General features: G+C 41.5%; 1 protein-coding gene, 1 long non-coding RNA gene and 1 other non-coding gene across 11 annotated transcripts in view; 2 read left to right on the top strand and 1 right to left on the bottom strand.

Annotated features, from left to right (window-relative positions):
• Nucleotides 1–20178, top strand: part of EP300 (E1A binding protein p300) — an 89762-nt gene extending 69584 nt beyond the window's left edge. For all 3 annotated transcript variants that reach the window (XM_035696521.2, XM_035696520.2, XM_025458798.3), the window contains 14 exons: nucleotides 558–797; nucleotides 1600–1688; nucleotides 3684–3764; nucleotides 5752–5808; nucleotides 6738–6815; nucleotides 8862–8929; nucleotides 10048–10198; nucleotides 10317–10463; nucleotides 11018–11131; nucleotides 11875–12040; nucleotides 12802–12966; nucleotides 13986–14147; nucleotides 16266–16547; nucleotides 16817–20178. In XM_035696521.2, the coding sequence (XP_035552414.1) occupies nucleotides 558–797; nucleotides 1600–1688; nucleotides 3684–3764; nucleotides 5752–5808; nucleotides 6738–6815; nucleotides 8862–8929; nucleotides 10048–10198; nucleotides 10317–10463; nucleotides 11018–11131; nucleotides 11875–12040; nucleotides 12802–12966; nucleotides 13986–14147; nucleotides 16266–16547; nucleotides 16817–19039 (4023 nt within the window). In that variant the 3' untranslated portion in view covers nucleotides 19040–20178. The remainder of the gene's footprint in view (nucleotides 1–557; nucleotides 798–1599; nucleotides 1689–3683; nucleotides 3765–5751; nucleotides 5809–6737; nucleotides 6816–8861; nucleotides 8930–10047; nucleotides 10199–10316; nucleotides 10464–11017; nucleotides 11132–11874; nucleotides 12041–12801; nucleotides 12967–13985; nucleotides 14148–16265; nucleotides 16548–16816) is intronic.
• The window catches only part of LOC112667241 (uncharacterized), a 74959-nt gene that overhangs the window by 3168 nt on the left and 50451 nt on the right, over nucleotides 1–21340 (bottom strand). For 5 of the 7 annotated variants that reach the window (XR_007413744.1, XR_004803399.2, XR_007413743.1 and 2 more), the window contains 2 exons: nucleotides 20977–21064; nucleotides 551–784 (listed from right to left, as the gene is read on the bottom strand). This is a non-coding gene — a long non-coding RNA (uncharacterized LOC112667241). Of the gene's footprint in view, nucleotides 1–550; nucleotides 6512–20976; nucleotides 21065–21340 lie in introns of all 7 variants that reach the window. The other 2 variants (XR_007413741.1, XR_007413742.1) reach the window with 2 other exon arrangements.
• On the top strand, nucleotides 9775–9876 carry LOC112675809 (U6 spliceosomal RNA). The gene has a single exon (XR_003146087.1). It is a non-coding gene; the product is annotated as a U6 spliceosomal RNA (small nuclear RNA).

The raw sequence follows: 21340 nt of genomic DNA, 5'->3' as shown, positions 1-21340 counted from the left end.
CTAAAATGTTGAGTACTGTATGATTTCTTAGTCTTTAAATGGATCGCACGTACACTATGGTAAAGTATCTGGAGTTTCAGTAGGTGATTAGCTTACTGTCTGAAAAGTCTACACAGTAGCTCTTATTTCTGCTCTTTGAGCTGCTTCATATCTCTGTAGACTAGTAATTTAAAGAAATAATGAGGGTGCCTGGGTGGCTCAGTCAGTTGAGTGGCCAAGTCTTGATTTCTGCTTGGGTCCTAGGATCCAGCCCCCTGTGTGGCTTGTGCTCAGCAGGGAGTCTACCTGAGAATTTTCTCCTGCCACTGTCCCTCTCCCAGTTAACATACTCACTCATGTGCTCTTGTGCTCTCTCTCTCAAACTTTTTTTTTTTTTAAGTGATGAAAATCAGTCAATTCCTTGGACATACAGTCAGATCAAAGACCCAGCTTTTCTGGAAAACTAATGATGATAATAGTTATCATCATTAGTTTTCCAGATAACTAATCTTCCTTAAAATATATTAAAATATATTAAGACTTTGGGATAATGTTGCTTGGTGTCACTTACCTTCTAGGATTACTTTGATATTGTGAAGAGCCCCATGGACCTTTCTACCATCAAGAGAAAGTTAGACACTGGACAGTATCAGGAACCCTGGCAGTATGTGGATGACATTTGGCTTATGTTCAACAATGCCTGGTTGTATAATCGAAAGACATCACGGGTATACAAATACTGCTCCAAGCTGTCTGAGGTCTTTGAACAAGAAATTGACCCAGTAATGCAAAGCCTTGGATATTGCTGTGGCAGAAAGGTAAGAAATTTTTGCACAGATAAGAACTACTGAAAACTTGACTAATTAAAATCCTGAATCATCAGATTGTGAACTTGTCTGGAGTAGATCTTTTCCACCTGTGGGTACACAATGCCCCTGGCATGTATTGGTTTTCCTGTGCATACCAGTTCACATGGAGCTCGTCTAGTCCTGTTGAGTTTTTTTGCTTAGTGGTTGAAGAAATAACTGCTAATCTCACCTTAGAGTTGGTGAGCTCATACAGTATAGTCGTCCCTCATCTGTGGGACGTCAACCGTGATTGGAAAACACATGACTTACCTTCTGACATATTGGCAAAAGGTCAATAGCCTTCATGCTATGTTACAATACCTACATCATTCACTACACTTAATCTCATGACCTAGGCACCATATCATCTATTATCACAAAAAGGGTGGTATAGTATAGTGATATTTTGAGAGAGGCCATAATCACAGAAATTACATTATATTGTTATAATTGTTCTATTTTATTACTAGTTCTTAATCTCTTGCTATTCCCAGTTTAGAAGTTAACTTTACCATAAGTAGATATGTATAGGAATAAACATGATCTAGGGTTTGATACCATCCAGGATCTTAGGCACCCACTAGTGGTCTTTGCCTGTGGATAAGTGATTGTCACTGTAAACTAAAATGGTTTTAGTTCTGTGTGTGCTCTTAGAAACTAAATTAGCCCATTATATAAATGAGAACTAAGAATTTTATTTGATTTACCATTAAGAATATTCTAGCTTGTTTTTCAGGACTGTGTAGTATTTAACAAATGGTTTCTATTGCAGTTGGAGTTTTCTCCACAGACACTCTGTTGCTATGGCAAACAGTTATGCACAATCCCTCGAGATGCCACTTACTACAGTTACCAGAACAGGTAAGCTCGACCATGTGTGGATCGTGGTCCTCGAATCCGTGTGTCCAGGGACTGCATGCGGATGGACCAGCACACATACATTCATGGTTCGTGTGTACCTTGCTTGAAAACAACTGTAGAGCACAAGTTCTGGTCTTAGCATTTTGCTTTCATTTGCAGAATCAGTGCAGTTTTCTAGCAGAACGTAGCCTTGTCAGTTGTCTGGCCTCTTATTTTTATAAGCTAGGAGCCCAAGTCCTTGGGAGATTAAGCATCTTTGTTGAGTTGGTGGCATAGATGGGATTACACCCAGCCCCCACTTCTCTTTCTCCTGTCTTTTAACAGCTTACCACACAGTCTAAAGCACACTGAGAAAAATTTTTAAACAAATTAATCTTTTATTGTCATGAGATTGGCTGCTGTCCGTCTCCATCCCAAAAACTATCCAAAAAACTTTTAACCAAAAGTCTGTTAGCTGTCTCACAGAACATTTTGGGAAATGTTCCATTTTTGTGTGCAGCCTATCCCTAAGTCATTCTTCTCAGAGCATATGAAAACAGAGCATTTAAGAGTTTTTGTTTTGCCTTTGTTAAACAAATAAGGATCATCTCCAAAAATAGGTCTGCACCAGACTATTATTTAAAAAGACTTGAATATGACTGTAGTTGTTAGAGTTTTAATATATTAGGCACTCTGCCTTATTTTCTCCTGACCAAACAATGGCTGTAATCACACAGGTGGCATTCATTAATCTATCTTAACCATGATCTGTCTCCTATTTTCAGTAATCAGCCTACAGTATGACTTGTGAGGATGTTTACTTGGGGCTGAGACAGTCATAAACAAGGGTGGGCAGTTAATATACTTTAATAAAACCAAGCCCATGGTGGTTGGTTTTTGCTGAACTTGTGTACTGCAGTTGCATTTCTAGCTTTGAAAAAGTCACTTAAACTTTTTGTTTTGTTTACAAAAAGTTAGGTGTACTCTTCTAATGCTTTGTTGTAATCATTAGAATCCACAGTTTATCACTCTTAATACCTAGGAAAAGTGAATCTCCAGTTGTTAAAAGCACTTACGTTAAAAAAACAAAACCTGTAACAACTGGCATGAAACTTTTCTCATGCTACAGTCTTAACATTTATACCATTTTTGTATTTTTAACATCAGTCTGCAGTGTTTGTAATCTTTATACCTAAGGAACATGTAATCATTGTGCCTGCACACACCACTGCTTTTCTTTTGCCTTTTAAACTGTCAGTTGATGGCAGAAATCAGTATTTAAGCATTGAGCAGATTTTTCACTGGAAAAAAAAATTTTTTTAAGTTATCTCTTAAGATCAAAGAGAAATTTTGTGTGTTTTTTTTTTCAATCCAGGTTGTTTTTAGGTGATTGCTTCCTAGTTCTGTATCCATAGTGGATTTTTTATGATTTATTTTGTTGTTGGCAATGGGGAGAAGTGTGTGATTGCTATGTTTCAGTAAGAGCAGCAATTCTTCTCTCTCTCCAATATATTTATCCTTCTTCCTTTTGATTATTTGTATCAAGTAGCATTAATTACTAAAATGAAAGTTTGTAGGTCTATGTAAGTGAAACTTTTTTGTTTTATTTGCTGTAATCATTTGCTACTTGTGATCCCATTTGAGATATTTAATGCTAATCTGTGCTTTGCCTTGGCTTTCTGCTTTGTGTTGTCTTGTCTTGCTTTTATGTTTTTTGTTGTCCTGCAATCCCTCATTTCTTCGTTTGTTTTGTGTTTTTTTTTTCTCCCTCATGCTTGTCGTTGTCTGCACTTGGCTTTGATTGCAAAAAACAAAAAACAAAAAACAAACAAAAAAAAAAACCCAAACTGTGGGGCCCATAAATCTGCATCATTGAATGTCCTTGTCGCCGTTGATGACCTGCTCTCTGCTCCCGTCCCCCTCCTTGGCCTGCTGTGATTGGTGGCTTCGTTGCTTGGCTTGGGCTGTGTTGTGTGAACGGAACAGTTCACCCCAGTATGGCCTTCTTGCCGACAGGTATCATTTCTGTGAGAAGTGTTTCAATGAAATCCAAGGGGAGAGCGTTTCTTTGGGGGATGACCCTTCCCAGCCTCAAACGTAAGTAACTGCATTATTTTGGAAAGTACTGTCTTGGTTTGTTGTGAAGTGATTATGCTTAAGCTTCTAAGTGATCTTAGATTACACTACCAGTATAATAGCTATTAGCCACATCTGACAAATTATTTAAATACAAATTCATTAAAAGGAAATAAAAATTCACATTTCACCTGCTCAGTAGACATCTGTTGATCGTAGCTGCCATGTTGGTCAGCACAGAAAGAGAACATTTCTGTCACAGCAGAAAGTTTTGTCAACACAAGTGTAGGAATCGTATCAACACTGAATGCTTATTTCAGATAGTTCTGTGAGCAGTCAGCTTTTCTCCTAAAAATTGAAAGGCTATAGTGCAAGTTAATAACTTTGTTATTAACTTTTTTAAGTTTGAGGGGAATTGAACAAATAACTACAGCCTTCTCCTGTAGGTTAACAGTAATTGAAATCACTATAATTGTTGAGTATCATTTCATATTAGGGGTTTCAGCACTTATTAGAGTGACCTACAAGAAAGAGACTTAGTTGGGCTTTTGCAGTCTCACAAGCTCTTACTGTAGGGTGAATGCCAGGTCAAATTTTCAAACATAGCCTAAATTGGCTAATAGTTTTTCTGATTGCTACGGTGTAGTTAGACACTTTTTCATCAGGTGTTTACTGTTTAGGAAGAAAGAAGAACTATTTGGTGTGCTTTTAATATTCTTCAGTTCCTTTCCTGTTTTAACCTATAATAAACATGCAGTTAAGAACATTCTAGAAAGTGTGGAATTGTTACACTACTAATTAAAAAAAATAGGGCTTCTGGGGGGAAATGGTTAATTTTTCCAAATGAAGTCTTGAGATTGCACTTTTCCATCGGTCACCATTGAAATACAATGGAGTAGAGTCGAGTGCTGGTCTGAGGAGTTAATGCTGGGTTCCCTTGAGCCTTAAGGCGATTTCTGACCCTAGGCTGAATCAGGCTCTTAACTAGGTTCCCCTAATGTCAGGAAAGGAAGACAGCCTTCACACTGGTGCGGTTGAGTGCATGCCACAAGATCTAAACCTTAGGACAGTACATCTCTTACACTAAAGAGCATAGAGACCCCCTTCCAACTCTGCAGAATTAGAAGTGGGCCTGAGAGTTGGCATTACTGAAAAGCTCCCTGGGCTTTGCTTGCTGGTCTTCAGATATGGAGATGTCACAGTAGCCAAAGTTGGGCCTCCTGAAGTTTATTCTAGGCAGAGAAGGTTAAGGTGTTAGTTTCTGTATTTGTGAGGCTATGAGCAATGTGTGAGGCTAGGTTTCGGGATAAGAGGCCATGTGAAAGTTTTAAAATTAATATTACAAAATAATTTTTACTCTTTATAAAATTACCTTTTTGGGTAACTATAAATAACCTGAAATACATATAAAATCTTTGACTAGACTGTCCTAAGAAATTAGTATTTTTTAAATAGTGGTTTAGCTCCTTCCTATACACCGTCTTCCATAGCTCAGTCTAGGAACGTTAAACTATTAAAAGGTATAAATATTGGGGGCACCTGGCTGTCTCACTTAGTAGAGTGTGGGACAGTTGACCCTCGAGGTAGTGAGTTCAAGCCCCATGTTGGGTATAGAGATTACTTTTAAAAAATAAAATCTTTAATAAAGAAAAAAAGTATAAATATCTAATACTAAAAGTAATAGATAAGATTTTAAAAGAACAAACTCATGTTTCCAGTTGTTGAGGTCCTGGGTTCTCCATTTAATAGATCTCCATTTAATTTATCTCCATTAAATCTATATGGGGAAATAGATTTATTATAAAGTCCATTCCAAAAACATAGGCATTCCTTTATGTAAATATACATTTTTGGGGAGCCAGGAATGTACCTGTTTAATGTATCCTCAGTATCTTAGAAGATTTACATAATCCACTTTTACAAGAGTTGTTCCTTTGGTTAGAATAGTAGTCAGATTGCTCATCTTTCCGTATCTCCTTTTCTCATTGTGTTCCTCTTTTCTCCATAGTACAATAAATAAAGAACAATTTTCCAAGAGAAAAAATGACACACTGGATCCCGAACTGTAAGTAGTTCCCCTTGAATATATACTTTGATTTTACCTCTTTGTTTCATTCTCTTTGTTTGCATTACAAGTGGAATTTCAACATAAATCTACACAAAATACGTGCAACATGAATGGCAAAAATGTGAAAGTCTGCATTACAGTTAATATTTATATTTCACTAAATCTATCTGGTAGTTTGGGCCCAAGTGAAGCCCTAGCCTACCTCCGCTCATTGTCATGTGTTCCGTCCCTGTCGTCCTGTTCATTTTCAAACGTCTTCATACTCCACTACTTTGTAGTGAGGCCACTTAAGAGTGCTGAACTTAGCCCATATTCTGGGCACTCCTAGAATGGGTAGGATGGCACCAGACTTCTTTGGAAATTTAAGCAACAGTGATCTTGCACTTTTTACTGCCTACCCACAGTCATATTTAAAATTACCCATTCAGGGGGGCACCTGGCTGGCTCAGTAGGTAGAGCATGCATCTCTTGATATCAGTGTTGTAAGTTTGAGCCCTATGTTGGGTGTGGAGGTTACTTAAAAATCTTTAAATTAAATACAATTATTGGGGTGCCTGGGTGGTGCAGTTGGTTAAGTGTTGGACTCTTGTTTTCAGCTCAGGTCATGATCTTGAGGTCATGAGATCTGGCTCCAAACTCAGCAGGGAGTCTGCTCAAGTTCTGTCGTCATTGTCATTTGTCCCCCACACACACACTCACTCTGTAATAAATAAAAAAATACATTCATAAAATTGTCACACTTGATGACTTTTAATTATTTTTGAATTTTGCTCTGCTTATAACACCAAAGAGCTTTTTAAAACAATTCAATTCTTTGGATGCGATCTTGACTATCTTTTAAATTATCAGGAATCGGGAAATGTTGGGAAGTTTTGATTTGGTTAAAGTTTTTGTTTTAACCTTGACTTTTTGGCTTTTCATTCCAGGTTTGTTGAATGTACAGAGTGTGGAAGAAAGATGCATCAGATCTGTGTCCTTCATCATGAAATCATCTGGCCATCTGGGTGAGGCATCTAGGATTTTTTTCTTTTTCATCATCATGAATTTTAGCAAGTTTCTGTCTTTGCAATGATTTTATTATATTTTCAGAGTACTCTCTCTAAAAATTGTTCTAGGATTGGGAAGAAATAAAGTTCCTTTTTTTAAAACATTAAATAAGGGACATCTCTTCGGCTCAGTTATTGAGCATCTGCCTTCAGCTCAGGTTGTGATCCTAGGTCCTGGGATTGAGTGCCACATTGGGCTCCCCACAGGGAGCCTGCTTTCTCCCTCTGCCTGTTTTTACCTCTCTCTGTGTCTCATGAATAAATAAATAAAATCTTTAAATAAACAAACATTAAGCTAGCATCCCAAAATACAGGTCTTTCTCTTAATTTGCATGCCTGGTTTTAATATATATACAAATATTTTATTCTGCTGGTTTTTAAAATTCTTTCATAATCATTACACATCAAAAGTAAATATTTTTGAAAGATTTATCAGTAGAGCTAAGAAATCTCTAGCACCTAGAAACTAGTAAAGAGGTGTTAGAAGGAATTAAATTTGCCATATTTTGAACACTTAAATTGGCTATAGTAGGAAAATTGGAAGATATGGAGGGTGTCCATGGGGCAGCTCTGTTCTTACCTCTAAGAAAATGTCACGCTGTGAATGGTTTACTAAAAGGTGAGCAATGTGTAAGTGAAACTTTTTTGTTTTATTTGCTGTAATCATTTGCTACTTGTGATCTACTTGCTACTTGGAATGGGTTAGGGTTTGAAGTTTTGGAGGGGATGGACAGTAAGTTACATGACTATTGTCCAGTGGAAGAGTTTCATAAAAATGACTACATACAGATTTCAGTAAACAGGCTATTCCTGGGCCCTGTGTTCTGTTTCTGAATATTCTCCACATACTTACTTAAACTGCACATAGACTTTGACAGAAGTAAGTGGACTTTTGTCCATTGTGAAACTTCTCTACTACTACTATGTATCTCCTTTCACTTTCTGGGAATGGGGTTGATCATAATTCTGTTCCAAGGTTGGGGATGTCTGTGCATGAAGTGATCTGTTAAGATGGGACCTGAGGGTGCCTGGCTAGTCAGTTGGAAGAGCATGTGACTCTTAACCTCTGGGTCATGAGTTTGACCCCCACGTTGCGGGTAGAGACTACTTAAATCAATAACTGAAAAAAAAACTGGAAAAAAAAAAAGGGATCTCGACACTGTCTTTTGTTCTTTACTTTGATTGTTGATGGTTTGGAGGTCACAGGAAAGAGGTGGGTGGCTAATTAACACATTTCTAGAAAAAAGATGCAGGGGAAATCACAATCATTCGATATGTATCTGTCTTGTCTTTAGATATGCTTTTTTAGTGCTCTCTTTAAAGAGTTGGGTAAGAAGAATAGTTAAGAGACTTGCAGCGATTCTTGTAACTTAAGATGGGTCATTTGGTTAAGGAACTTTTATGTGGTCTCTAGTTTTTGTTAAGAAATTGTACTTAAGGGCAGCCCGGGTGGCTCAGCGGTTTAGTGCTAGCTTCAGCCCAGGGCCTGATCCTGGAGACCTGGGATCAAATCCCGCGTCGGGCTCCCTTCATCAAGCCTGCTTCTCCCTCTGCTGTGCTCTTGCTCTCTCTCTCTCTTGCTCTCTCACTCTCTTGGGAATAAATAAAATCTTAAAAAAAAAAAAAAAAGAAAGAAATTGTACTTAATCACGCACATCCTTATATAATTGGGACAGAGAGAATGTATTAGTCCTACTCTCAAAACTTACTGATTTACATTCCTGCCAGTAGGGATATATACTTTTGCCAGTGTGATTGTCCAAAAACTGAAATTCCTGTTTATCAGCCAGTTTATATGCCTTTGACATTTCCTCATGTTTTTTGCCTGTTTTTCAATTAGGCTTTTTTATTAAGTCGTTGTTTTATATGTATAGAAATATTTCTCCCAGGTTGTCTTTTGACTTTTAACTTGGTACATATATGTAGTAGTAGATTTTGTTACTAGTACATGTTACCTTAAATGTTCATGTAACTGTGTAAGCAAAGTCTTGGTTTACATTTTAGATTTGTCTGTGATGGCTGTTTAAAGAAATCAGCACGAACCAGGAAAGAAAATAAGTTTTCTGCTAAAAGTAAGTTTTAATTTTACAAGTAAATCCTGGCAATACTTCCACTGAAGCATAGTTAAAAATAAACCATGCAAGGGATGCGTGGCTTGTTCATTAGGAAGAGCCTGTGACTCTTGATTTCTGGGTTGTGAGTTTGAGCTCCACATTAGGTGTAGAGATTACTTAAGGATTAGGATTTGAAATGTGCAGGATAGGTGTTCTTTTTCCTACATTTCTTCATATTTAGGGCATTCCTAATTGGGGCTGCATGTGGAAATATGTCCAGAATTGCCATCCCATCAGTGATTACCTCAATTTGGTCCAAACTTTTAGTTGGGGCCTCTTTCAGACCTATCTCACTTGGGTGGTTGGGGTAGTGGTAGTCAAAGATTGTATCCTGGGGTGCACCTGGGTGGCCCAGTCAGTTGGGCAGATGCCTTTGGCTTGGGCATCTTCGGCTTGGGCATGATCCCTGGGGTCCTGGGATTGAGCCCCGCGTGGAGCTCCCTGCTCTGCGGGGAGCCTACTTCTCCCTTTCCCTCTGCTCTTCTCCCTATTTGTGTTCTCTAGCTCTCTCTCTGTCAAATAGGTAAAATAAAAATCTTAAAAAAAAGATTGTATCCTGTATACAGTCGAGATTATTGCATTATAATATTTGGTTTAATTTTGTGGATACCTTTGCAGTTTTTACTGACCTACAGATTGCTTTTTATTCCTATAAGGCTTCTCATAATATCCAACCATTGTTATTTTAAAATATCACTGCAATCAAGCCAAAGTGCATGTGGATGTTGTATTTTGTGACTTCTGAAATTAGAAGATTTTCCAAGTAAAAAGTTGGGTGGAAAACACCTAAAATTCACTACCATGTTTGCTTCAGCTGCGCATATACTAAAATTGGAATGATACAGAGATTTGTATAGCCCCTATGTAAGGATGGCACACAAATTCATGAAGTAGCTCCTATTTTTTAAAAAACGATTGTTTTCAAGTATTGATCACATTGCTAACTTTTAACAAAATCAGGTTATCCTATTTGGACGGAGAATACAAAAATGATATTTGATATTGAAGCTTAAGAGTTAACAATAATGAATTTGCACCTTGGCTAACTGCAGAACTTTTCACTTCTGCACTTCTAGGGTTGCCATCTACCAGGCTTGGCACCTTTCTGGAGAATCGTGTGAATGATTTTCTTAGACGTCAGAATCACCCTGAGTCGGGAGAAGTCACTGTTCGGGTAGTGCATGCTTCTGATAAAACTGTGGAAGTGAAACCAGGCATGAAAGCAAGGTATCCAATAATTTTCCCTTTTCTTCTCTTGTGGTTCTACAAGCACTTGACAGTTAATTGCTGATGATTCTGGTTTAACTGAGACCTCGTGTTTTTCTTTCCAATCTGGATTATGTAGGTTTGTAGATAGCGGAGAGATGGCAGAGTCTTTTCCTTACCGAACCAAAGCCCTCTTTGCCTTTGAAGAGATAGACGGTGTTGACTTGTGCTTCTTCGGCATGCACGTTCAGGAGTATGGCTCCGACTGCCCTCCACCCAACCAGAGGTAGGACTTGGCCCACTGCCTTCCAGTTGAGTGGGAGTTTGCAGTTCAATAGGCAAAAAGCATTGTGGGCAAGGAACTATTTGATGTACTTGCTTTGGAAATGGAAATGCAAACTGTGTTCATAGTAATAAGGAGGAGTATCAAACAGCCTGAAATGAGAAGTGGGAAGCAGACTGTTTTTCAGAAAATGGGCTTAATTCTTGATTGTGTTAGGTGCCTTGCCTGGGAGATAATGTGAAAGAATGTCACACAAGTAAAGTTAGGATATGGTTTAGAATTTGTTTCCAAAATAGTATAAAGGCCAGAATAAGAATGCTACCAGAATACACTTGGATCCATAAATACTAATACACTATGCTTCAAGCGCTGCTGGGTACTGAGGCTCACCAGACTCTCCTAAAGAGTGCACAGCCTAGTCATGTACTTAACTGTGACTGTGTGATGTGTATTATAAATGAGGTGAAAAAGAGCACAGAGGAGATTGTGTTTTTAGCCATATTAGTAAGAACTCCTTATGTGACTTGACATGGTTTCTTTCTCCCCACTTGATACAGGAGAGTTTACATATCCTACCTTGACAGTGTTCATTTCTTCCGTCCTAAATGCTTGAGGACTGCAGTCTATCATGAAATTCTAATTGGATATTTAGAATACGTCAAGAAATTAGGGTAAGCATATTGACAAATGCTATCTTTAAAAACAATGAGCTTAAACTAATTAAATTTTTAACTAATTACCACTGTGGTATTGTGGTGAAACTTAGATTAAAGCAGAGAGGTGACTTTGTTCCCTTTTCTCAGTGTTGCCAGTCGGACAGAAATGGATATGTTGACCCTAGTCATACTTATCCCAGATTAGTTTTCTTTTGTTCAGTTAAGGTGTTAGGTACAGTTTGATTGGAAGGTTGGTACTCATTCAGGGCCAGAACCTTGAACTGCAGTTGACCCTCTCATACCTAGGTATCAGAACCAAAATAGACTAGGGTCTGGAAATACTCAAATTAGCCTGATTCTTTACCTTCAGGGTATACGTGTGCTTGAGAACATTCACTACCGCACCTTGCAAGTTCTTCCTTTTATCACTTAGCTTTCTTCCATTCCTTGTTCCGTGTTGTTGGAATGGATCCATGTTCCTTTGCATTGTAGCTTTTCTTTTGTCTTCACATGCAAATTTGGGATTTGGGAATCCAGGGTTAGCCTCTAAGAAGAACTAGGCAATGTGACACCCATTGTAAGTGCTGTAGGTTAGGCCTGAATCTGGCCTAAGAATTTCGATCTGATTCTGGGTTGTACACTTGATATTGTCTTAGAAAAAAAATCATTGGTTTCCATATTGACTCCACGTTGTAGCATTCTTTCTGGAATAGATGATAAACTTTTCTCTTGAATATTCCCCCTCTTTGTGTTGTTAGATATACAACAGGACATATTTGGGCATGTCCCCCAAGTGAGGGAGACGACTATATCTTCCATTGCCATCCTCCTGACCAGAAGATACCCAAGCCCAAGCGACTACAGGAGTGGTACAAAAAGATGCTTGACAAGGCTGTGTCTGAGCGAATCGTCCATGACTACAAGGTCAGGAGGAATGGGGGGCGATGACTGATCCTGCAGCTCTGTATTCTGCTATTTGACTATCTTAACAAAAATCTTCTGTACTCCCTTTTTCAAACCAAGAAAAACTCAGTTTTAAATGTCTTAGATCAACAAATCTCTGTTTTAAAGATGTGATGAAAAACGTATTCTTAATAGCCATTCATGATTAGAGGGCATCTCATGATAAGAACTTGAACAGATAAGTTTCTTATCTGTTTTTACTCCTGGGGAGAAAAGTAAGAACTGGATGTTTTCCCAGGCAGCAGAGCAGAGCAGCCTGTGGCCATGCAGTTTCCAGTATTTGTGGTTTGGGTTGTTTTGAACATATTTCTCAGTCAGGGGATGGGTGATGGGAACAAGGCAGGCATTCCTCACATTGTATTGCATTGTGTCATCAGCAATAGTAAAGGCTGCGGCGTGATTGATGGGGCCTGAGCCATCAGTCCTCGCAGGAAGATGTCCCACTTGGCTTTATAAAGGCAGGTAACTTCCCTATCCTCACAGGCAGAGGAAAGACAGAACCAGAACCACTGACCTCAGACCTTGAGTTTTTACTGTTTAAGACTAAATGTCCCCCTGGGCCATGGGGCTTAGGTATAAATCTCTCTGCTGCCTTTCTTTCAGAAGACATTATAATCCTTCAGGTTTCTTGTGTCTGCTAGCTGTGACTGCTTCTGAATGATAAATGCTTCTTTAAAAAAAAAAAAAAACCAAATTCCTACTTGTACCTGGTATTTTCACAGGATATTTTTAAACAAGCTACTGAAGATCGATTAACAAGTGCAAAGGAGTTGCCTTACTTTGAGGGTGATTTCTGGCCCAACGTTCTGGAAGAGAGCATTAAGGAGCTAGAACAGGAGGAAGAAGAGCGAAAGCGAGAAGAAAACACCAGCAACGAGAGCACAGATGTGAGGGCTTTGCATTTTCCTTCCCAGCTTCCACCTTGATTCTCGAGTATAATCCGCCATCAGGCTTCAACTTTTGACTTGGTCTTAAAGCTTTCGGCGTGAAAGAGCTTTATTTTTTTTAATTAATCAATTATTTATTTATTTATTTTTGGAAAGAGCTCTTTAAATTGGTCAAGAAATAATTCTGTTTCAGTGGTTTTCAACCTTTTTAGCATCAGACCTCATTTTAACTGAAACCTTGGATTTCTGATAATGGAAAACAGAAGGAAACCCTGAAAAACTGATAGAAAATTAGCTACATAGAGCAGGAGGCTGGCAAAAGTACTTTCCATAAAGATTCAGATTGTGAATAATTGGGGCTTTTTTTTTTTTAAACACCACACCACTTTATAAGTGTACAGAGCATTCTGGGCCTTACAAAAACACACCTAGGTCAGAGATTGCCAGGAGGTTTTGTGAGGAGGACATTCTGAGGAGCTTTTCCTGGTTAGTAATTTTCTGATAGCATAGCTGCAATGGTCTCCGTTGAGTCTGACCTAACGAAAGTCTCTCATAAGTAGCAGCCTGTTAAATTCTTCACGGTCTTGTAGTTTGAATTCATTGATTGTCTCTGCAAATTGCTTTGTTTTTTTATAGTAGGCCCATAAAATTCTAGAATGTTCAATATTCCACCATTCTACTCCTTGTTCCCTGTCCTCAAATCTGGAATAGGATGGATGCATCTGAGGAGTCTCCAAACTGTGGGGCTCTTCTAGCCAAAAAGCTAAGGCTGTTTTATTGAAGGGTCTTAGTGTAGGGATTCTTCCCTGGAAGAACACTAGTGCTGAAACCATAGTAAACATTAGTCTGCTATAAATACCAACTCAAATAGGTGAGTCTGTGACAAGAAGAGCTGGTAGAGTCATAAGCTGAGAATCTCTAGTTTCAAAGAAAAGGAGAACCCTTCTACCATTAGTATTATTCAAATTACTTCATAACAAAAATGCTTACATTTTCTTGTCCTCTCTGCTAACCTGCAGGTGACAAAGGGAGACAGCAAAAATGCTAAAAAGAAAAATAATAAGAAAACCAGCAAAAACAAGAGCAGCCTGAGTAGGGGCAACAAGAAGAAGCCGGGCATGCCCAATGTGTCCAATGACCTCTCGCAAAAACTGTATGCCACCATGGAGAAGCACAAAGAGGTACTATGTGGCCACTTAGGGTGGGAGGGGCAGGGAAGGAGGTTGGAAGCTCTGCCCACCATGGCTAGCATTTAAGATCCAAGCACAGCGTACCTTCTGAAGTTCAGAAGGAAAAAAATCATTTGAGGGATAAGAAGAAAGAAAATTGCATAGCTTGAATAGGAGGTAAAAAAAAAACAGGCAATGATAGGGTTTCTCAGGTTGGCAGCTGTCACAAGTCTCATTGGTGTTGGATTGTCCCGCGCATTAATGCATTGGCATAATTTGTCCAACCCTCTTTGTAATCCTCAGGGTTTTTGAATTCTGGTGGGTGCCTCCCTTTGATATTATCAACAATTAATAATTATTAGCTATTTCAAGCAATGTTTAGCGTCACAAGATTCTGGCATAACAGAGGCAACTGGGTGGCTCAGTAGTTGAGTATCTCTGGCTCAGGTTGTGATCCCAGCGTCCTGGGATCAAGTCTCATATCAATCTTTCTGGAAGGAGCTGCTTCACCCTCTGCCTATGTCTCTGTCTCTCAGGAAAAAAATAAAATCTTTAAACGACAAAAAAAAAAAAAAAAAAAAAAGATTCTGGCATAACAGAAGGGTTGGGAAAGGTCCCTAGAGTCCATTACAATAAGCTTGACTTAAATTGTGGATATAGTCTCCAGACTTTTAGTCTGAAGATGGAAGTAGTGGATACCTGTTGGGAATTAGAATCTAAGGTTGTAGATTTAGGTTATATTTGAGTATTGTCTTAGCTAGAGGGCAACATACAGTGGAAACAATCATGAAGGTTAGCCTTAGTAAAGATTTCCAAGGGAGTCACCAGATGGTTTTATTTGCCTCTATTTCAAATGAGTTGTTAGAGGCATTCCCCACTTGTTAGATTCAGTGCTTTCTTATGCATCAGATTTTCAAAATGGTCCTTGCTCTAGGAGTACTTTCATTGAGCCACAATATTATAAGGTCACAGTCCTCTCCTTGATGTTTTTAAACTCTTGGCATCTGTTCAAGATGTGTCTACTCAGTGTGACACTGAGTGTGCCCTATGTTCTTTTTCTAGAAATAAGACTCATGTTTTATGCCAGTATTGCTGTCCAAGTATATTACAAGTGTCATTGCCAGTTTGCACAGATTGTCAGTCTCTGAGAACTGATAAAATATAGTGGTCAGTACAGCAGTTGCTCACAAGTTTCTCATCTCTTGAAGGTACCCTTGCATTTTTCAGCTTAGTAAGAGTTTACATTCATATATTAGTAAATGTAAAATAGGCTATACCAGCTTCCTGTCACAGCTTTACACTAATGTTTATGGGCCTTGATGGTGGTTGTATCTTTTCAAACTTCAGTGAACAAGAATTTTGTTTCTGTATCAAGGACTAAGAAGGTTTTGCTTTTTATCTTTCCCATCCCCACAAACTTTTTAACATTTGAAACTTTCTCTAAGTTGTGTAGTGGACCCCCTGCCATACCCTTCACTTAGATTGACCAGTTGTTAACGTTTTGCTATATCCTCTTTATCTATAGTTCAGCAAGCACCTTCTAAGAAAGACGACCACCTCTCCTTCACCACACTGTGACTTCACACTTAGGAGATTCCCCCCAGTGCCACTATCTTATGTCTGGTCCTTGTGCTCCAGTCAAGGATTATGTGTCAGGTTGAGTTGTCTCAGTTCCTGGCTTTCTTTTTTTTCATAACGTGGGCATTTTGTTGAAAGTCAAGGCCCAAAATTGTTTTGTTAGAATCTCCTTCAATTTGGATTTGTCTGACATGTCTCCTTGTGATTAGGTCCAGATTCAACTGTGGCTTGGATGTGAGAGTAGACCCTTTGAGGCGAAATGTCCAGTGTATGTGTGCTGTATCTGCCCAGACCCTTTTTAGTTTGAAGGGATTATTAAATGAGAAGATAAGAAAATGTCGATATTAGGCCCATTGTAGTCATTCCCAGAGAAGAGACCAGAGGTTTGTGAGCAACAGAAAGCAAGGGCTGTATGATGGGACCTTGCATGGCTGTGAACTTGAGCATCACCAGCCTCACAGGCGTCCAGTTAGACATCCGTTGGCTGCAGGCTATCCCAGTGCCAGGCAGTGCTCTTCTTCCAGAGTCAGATTGAAACTGTCCGTTTCATAGGTCTTCTTTGTGATCCGTCTCATCGCTGGCCCTGCCGCCAACTCCCTGCCTCCCATCGTTGATCCTGACCCCCTCATCCCCTGCGATCTGATGGATGGGCGGGACGCCTTCCTTACCCTCGCCAGGGACAAGCACCTGGAGTTCTCTTCACTCCGAAGAGCCCAGTGGTCCACCATGTGCATGCTGGTGGAGCTGCACACCCAGAGCCAGGACCGCTTTGTCTACACCTGCAACGAGTGCAAGCACCATGTGGAGACCCGCTGGCACTGCACTGTCTGCGAGGTAGGCCCCGGGGGTGGGGAGCAGAGGGCGCTGGGGTGGGTGGGGGGCTCCAGGTTCCTGAGAGGCAGGAGAAACACTGGTGACAAAGGCCTGTGCTCGGGGCCATTGGTGAGTAGTAGCGCAGAGTGGGAGGGGCCTGGTCTTATATTTCAGTGGTAGCGCTGAAGAGTCTTTCTCTAGAAGGGGGTTTTGGGCCCTAGCAGAATATGTAGACTGTTTTTTTAATTACTTAAATCTTGGAGAGTTGACTGTGCCTGTTTCCCCCCCAGGATTATGATTTATGTATCACCTGCTATAACACTAAAAACCATGACCACAAAATGGAGAAACTAGGTCTTGGCTTAGACGACGAGAGCAACAGCCAGCAGGCTGCAGCCACCCAAAGCCCAGGAGACTCCCGCCGCCTGAGCATCCAGCGCTGCATTCAGTCCCTGGTGCATGCCTGCCAGTGCCGGAACGCCAACTGCTCACTGCCCTCCTGCCAGAAGATGAAGCGGGTGGTACAGCACACCAAGGGCTGCAAACGGAAGACCAACGGGGGCTGCCCCATCTGCAAGCAGCTCATCGCCCTCTGCTGCTACCACGCCAAGCACTGCCAGGAGAACAAGTGCCCTGTGCCCTTCTGCCTCAACATCAAGCAAAAGCTCCGGCAACAGCAGCTGCAGCACCGGCTCCAGCAGGCTCAGATGCTCCGCAGGAGGATGGCCAGTATGCAGCGGACCGGGGTGGTGGGGCAGCAGCAAGGCCTGCCCTCCCCAACTCCTGCCACTCCAACCACACCGACTGGTCAACAACCAACCACCCCGCAGACACCCCAGCCCCAGCCTCCCTCTCAGCCCCAGCCCACTCCTCCCAACAGCATGCCACCCTATTTGCCCAGGACTCAGGCTGCTGGCCCCGTCTCCCAGGGTAAGGCAGCAGGCCAGGTGACCCCTCCCACTCCCCCTCAGACTGCTCAGCCACCCCTTCCAGGGCCCCCACCTGCTGCAGTGGAAATGGCAATGCAGATTCAGAGGGCAGCTGAGACGCAGCGCCAGATGGCCCACGTGCAAATTTTTCAAAGGCCAATCCAGCACCAGATGCCCCAGATGACTCCGATGGCCCCCATGGGTATGAACCCACCCCCTATGGCCAGAGGTCCCAGTGGGCATTTGGAGCCAGGGATGGGGCCCACTGGGATGCAGCAGCAGCCACAGTGGGTCCAGGGAGGTTTGCCTCAGCCCCAGCAGCTACAGCCTGGGATGCCGAGGCCAGCCATGATGTCAGTGGCCCAGCATGGTCAGCCCTTGAATATAGCTCCCCAGCCAGGACTGGGCCAGGTAGGTGTGAGCCCTCTCAAACCAGGCACTGTGTCTCAACAAGCCTTACAAAACCTTTTGCGGACTCTCAGGTCTCCCAGCTCTCCCCTACAGCAGCAACAGGTGCTTAGTATCCTTCATGCCAACCCCCAGCTGTTGGCTGCATTCATCAAGCAGCGGGCTGCCAAGTATGCCAACTCGAATCCACAGCCCCTCCCTGGGCAGCCTGGCATGCCCCAGGGCCAGCCCGGGCTGCAGCCGCCTACCATGCCAGGCCAGCAGGGGGTCCACTCTAATCCAGCCATGCCGAACATGAACCCCATGCAAGCGGGCGTCCAGAGGGCCGGCCTGCCCCAGCAGCAGCCGCAGCAGCAACTCCAGCCACCCATGGGAGGGATGAGCCCCCAAGCTCAGCAAATGAACATGAATCACAACACCATGCCTTCACAGTTCCGAGACATCTTGAGGCGGCAGCAGATGATGCAGCAGCAACAGCAGCAGCAGCAGCAGGGAGCAGGGCCTGGAATCGGCCCCGGGATGGCCAACCATAACCAGTTCCAGCAACCCCAAGGAGTTGGCTACCCCCCACCACCGCCGCCGCCACAGCAGCAGCAGCAGCAACAGCGGATGCAACATCACATGCAGCAGATGCAACAAGGGAACATGGGACAGATGGGCCAGCTCCCCCAGGCCTTGGGAGCAGAGGCTGGAGCCAGTTTGCAGGCGTATCAGCAGCGACTCCTCCAGCAACAGATGGGGTCCCCTGCTCAGCCCAACCCCATGAGCCCCCAGCAGCATATGCTCCCAAGCCAGGCTCAGTCCCCACACCTCCAAGGCCAGCAGATCCCTTCTTCTCTCTCCAATCAAGTGCGCTCTCCCCAGCCTGTCCCTTCTCCACGGCCGCAGTCCCAGCCTCCCCACTCCAGCCCTTCCCCAAGGATGCAGCCTCAGCCCTCTCCGCACCATGTCTCCCCACAGACCAGTTCTCCACATCCCGGACTGGTAGCTGCCCAGGCCAACCCCATGGAACAAGGGCATTTTGCCAGCCCGGACCAGAGTTCAATGCTCTCTCAGCTCGCTAGCAATCCAGGCATGGCAAACCTCCATGGTGCAAGCGCCACGGACCTGGGACTCAGCACCGATAACTCAGACTTGAATTCGAACCTCTCACAGAGTACACTAGACATACACTAGAGACACCTTGTAGTATTTTGGGAGCAAAAAAATTATTTTCTCTTAACAAGACTTTTTGTACTGAAAACAATTTTTTTGAATCTTTCTTAGCCTAAAAGACAATTTTCCGTGGAACACATAAGGACTGTGCAGTAGCTGTTTGTGGTTTAAAGCAAACAAGCCAGATGAACCTGAGGGATGATAGAGTACAAAGAATATATTTTTGTTATGGCCGGTCCTGCCGGCCTCTTTTTTTCCCTTGTGTGTGTGGTTCAAGTGTGCACTGGGAGGAGGCTGAGGTCTGGGAAGCCAACCACACGCTCCTGCCTTGCACCTCCAATAGGTTTTATTATTTTTTTTAAATTAATGAAAATATGTAATATTAATAGTTATTATTTACTGGTGCAGATGGTTGACATTTTTCCCTATTTTCCTCACTTTATGGAAGAGTTAGAACATTTCTAAAACCAGAGGACAAAAGGGGTTAATGTTACTTTAAAATTACATTCTATATATATATAAATATATATAAATATATATTAAAATACCAATTTTTTTTCTCTGGGTGCAAAGATGTTCATTCTTTTAAAAATGTAAAAAAAAAAAAAAAAAAAAAAAAATTTCCCCTTTCCTCCCCTGAAGTCAACTTTTGTGCTCCAGAAAATTTTCTATTCCGTAAGTCTGAGCGTAAAAACTTCAAGTATTAAAATAATTTGTACATGTAGAGAGAAAAATGACTTTTTCAAAATATACAGGGGCAGCTGCCAAATTGATGTATTATATATTGTGGTTCTGTTTCTTGAAAGAATTTTTTTCGTTATTTTTACATCTAACAAAGGAAAAAATTTAAAAGAGGGTAAGAAACGATTCCTGTGGGATGATTTTAACATGCAAAATGTCCCTGGGGTTTCTTCTTCGCTTGCTTTCTTCCTCCTTACCCTGCCCCTAACCCCCCCATACACACACACACACACACACACACGCACGCACGCACACATACACTTTCTGTAAAACTTGAAAATAGAAAGCAAAAACCCTCAACTGTTGTAAATCATGCAATTAAAGTTGATTACTTATAAATATGAACTTTGGATCACTGTATAGACTGTTAAATTTGATTTCTTATTACCTATTGTTAAATAAACTGTGTGAGACAGACACCTGACCTTGTTTTACTCCTTGTTATCACATCTTTGTCTTAGAATGCATCAGTTTGAGTAAGTGCCCAGTACATGGGATTCAGAGGAAAAAGCAAAAGCACCAGCTTGCAGCCTTCCTAAACTATTACATAAGTTGAATTCACAAATAGATTTGGGTAAATTTATCCAGAGCTCAGGGGAAAACCCAAGCACCAGCTACATGTCCGTTTCACCAATGATATTAGTTAGCTGTTTACAGCTTTATAGAGGACCTTCTTCCGTTGTCCCCAGTGGATAACCTCAGAGGGATCATGTATTCGCCCAAGTCAGGAGTAACTCCTCAGCACTTGATGCTAAGGCAAGAATCTCTTCTTACTCTCTTAAGCTGGTTTTTGCTACCTGCCAACCAGGAAGTCAACCGGGAGATGAGGTGGTAAGAAAGGAAAATGTGTGGAAATAAAACCTGAAAGCATAAGATATTCCAACAGTGAGTCCAGTATCATGCTAGGTGTCTAAAGAATGAATAGGTTACTGGTCTCCAGCTGAATACCAGTTGGCTATAAACGGTTTGGAAAAATTAGAATACTATTAACTGCTTTGGCATCATCAGGCAGACCTCATCTTTGTCATAGGGCTTCACACTATGATAGTCTCTACTAAGGGCTAAAGAAAGATCTTCAAGTAGCTTAATTCAAGCACGTTTGTTCTTTTTACTATTTTACATTGTCTCAACAAAAATAACCAGTACCTTAATGTGAGGTGAACTTACACATTGAGCATTAATCAGAGACCATCCCAGAAAATGTGTCAAGTACCTACCAGCTTCTGCTCAGTGGTCCAGCAGATCCACCTGGAGCCACCTACATTGTGTACCAGGCCACATGGCACACACAGACAGGATACAGCCCTGCAAGAAGATGAAAGGATGCTTGAGTGAGATAAAATAGAAAGTGTGGAACAGATGGGCATCAGGGAAGCCTGCTGATGGAAATTGGGCAAGTTTCTGGAAAGGACAGTACTTAAATGGATCTTGGAGGGGCGCCTAGCTGGCTCAGTAGAGCATGTGACTATTGCAGGGTTGTAAGTTCAAGTCCCACGTGTGGTGTAGAATTTACTTATTATATAAAATAAAGCGAATCTTAGGGGAAGATGAATGAGAAAAGGGAAAGGAGTGAGGAGGAAC

This window comes from Canis lupus, chromosome 10, assembly GCF_003254725.2.
Source record: "Canis lupus dingo isolate Sandy chromosome 10, ASM325472v2, whole genome shotgun sequence".
In the NCBI taxonomy this organism is placed as follows: Eukaryota; Metazoa; Chordata; class Mammalia; order Carnivora; family Canidae; genus Canis; species Canis lupus.
The sequence above is the reverse complement of the archived record's forward strand: the minus strand, read 5'-3'. Positions and strand labels throughout refer to the sequence as shown.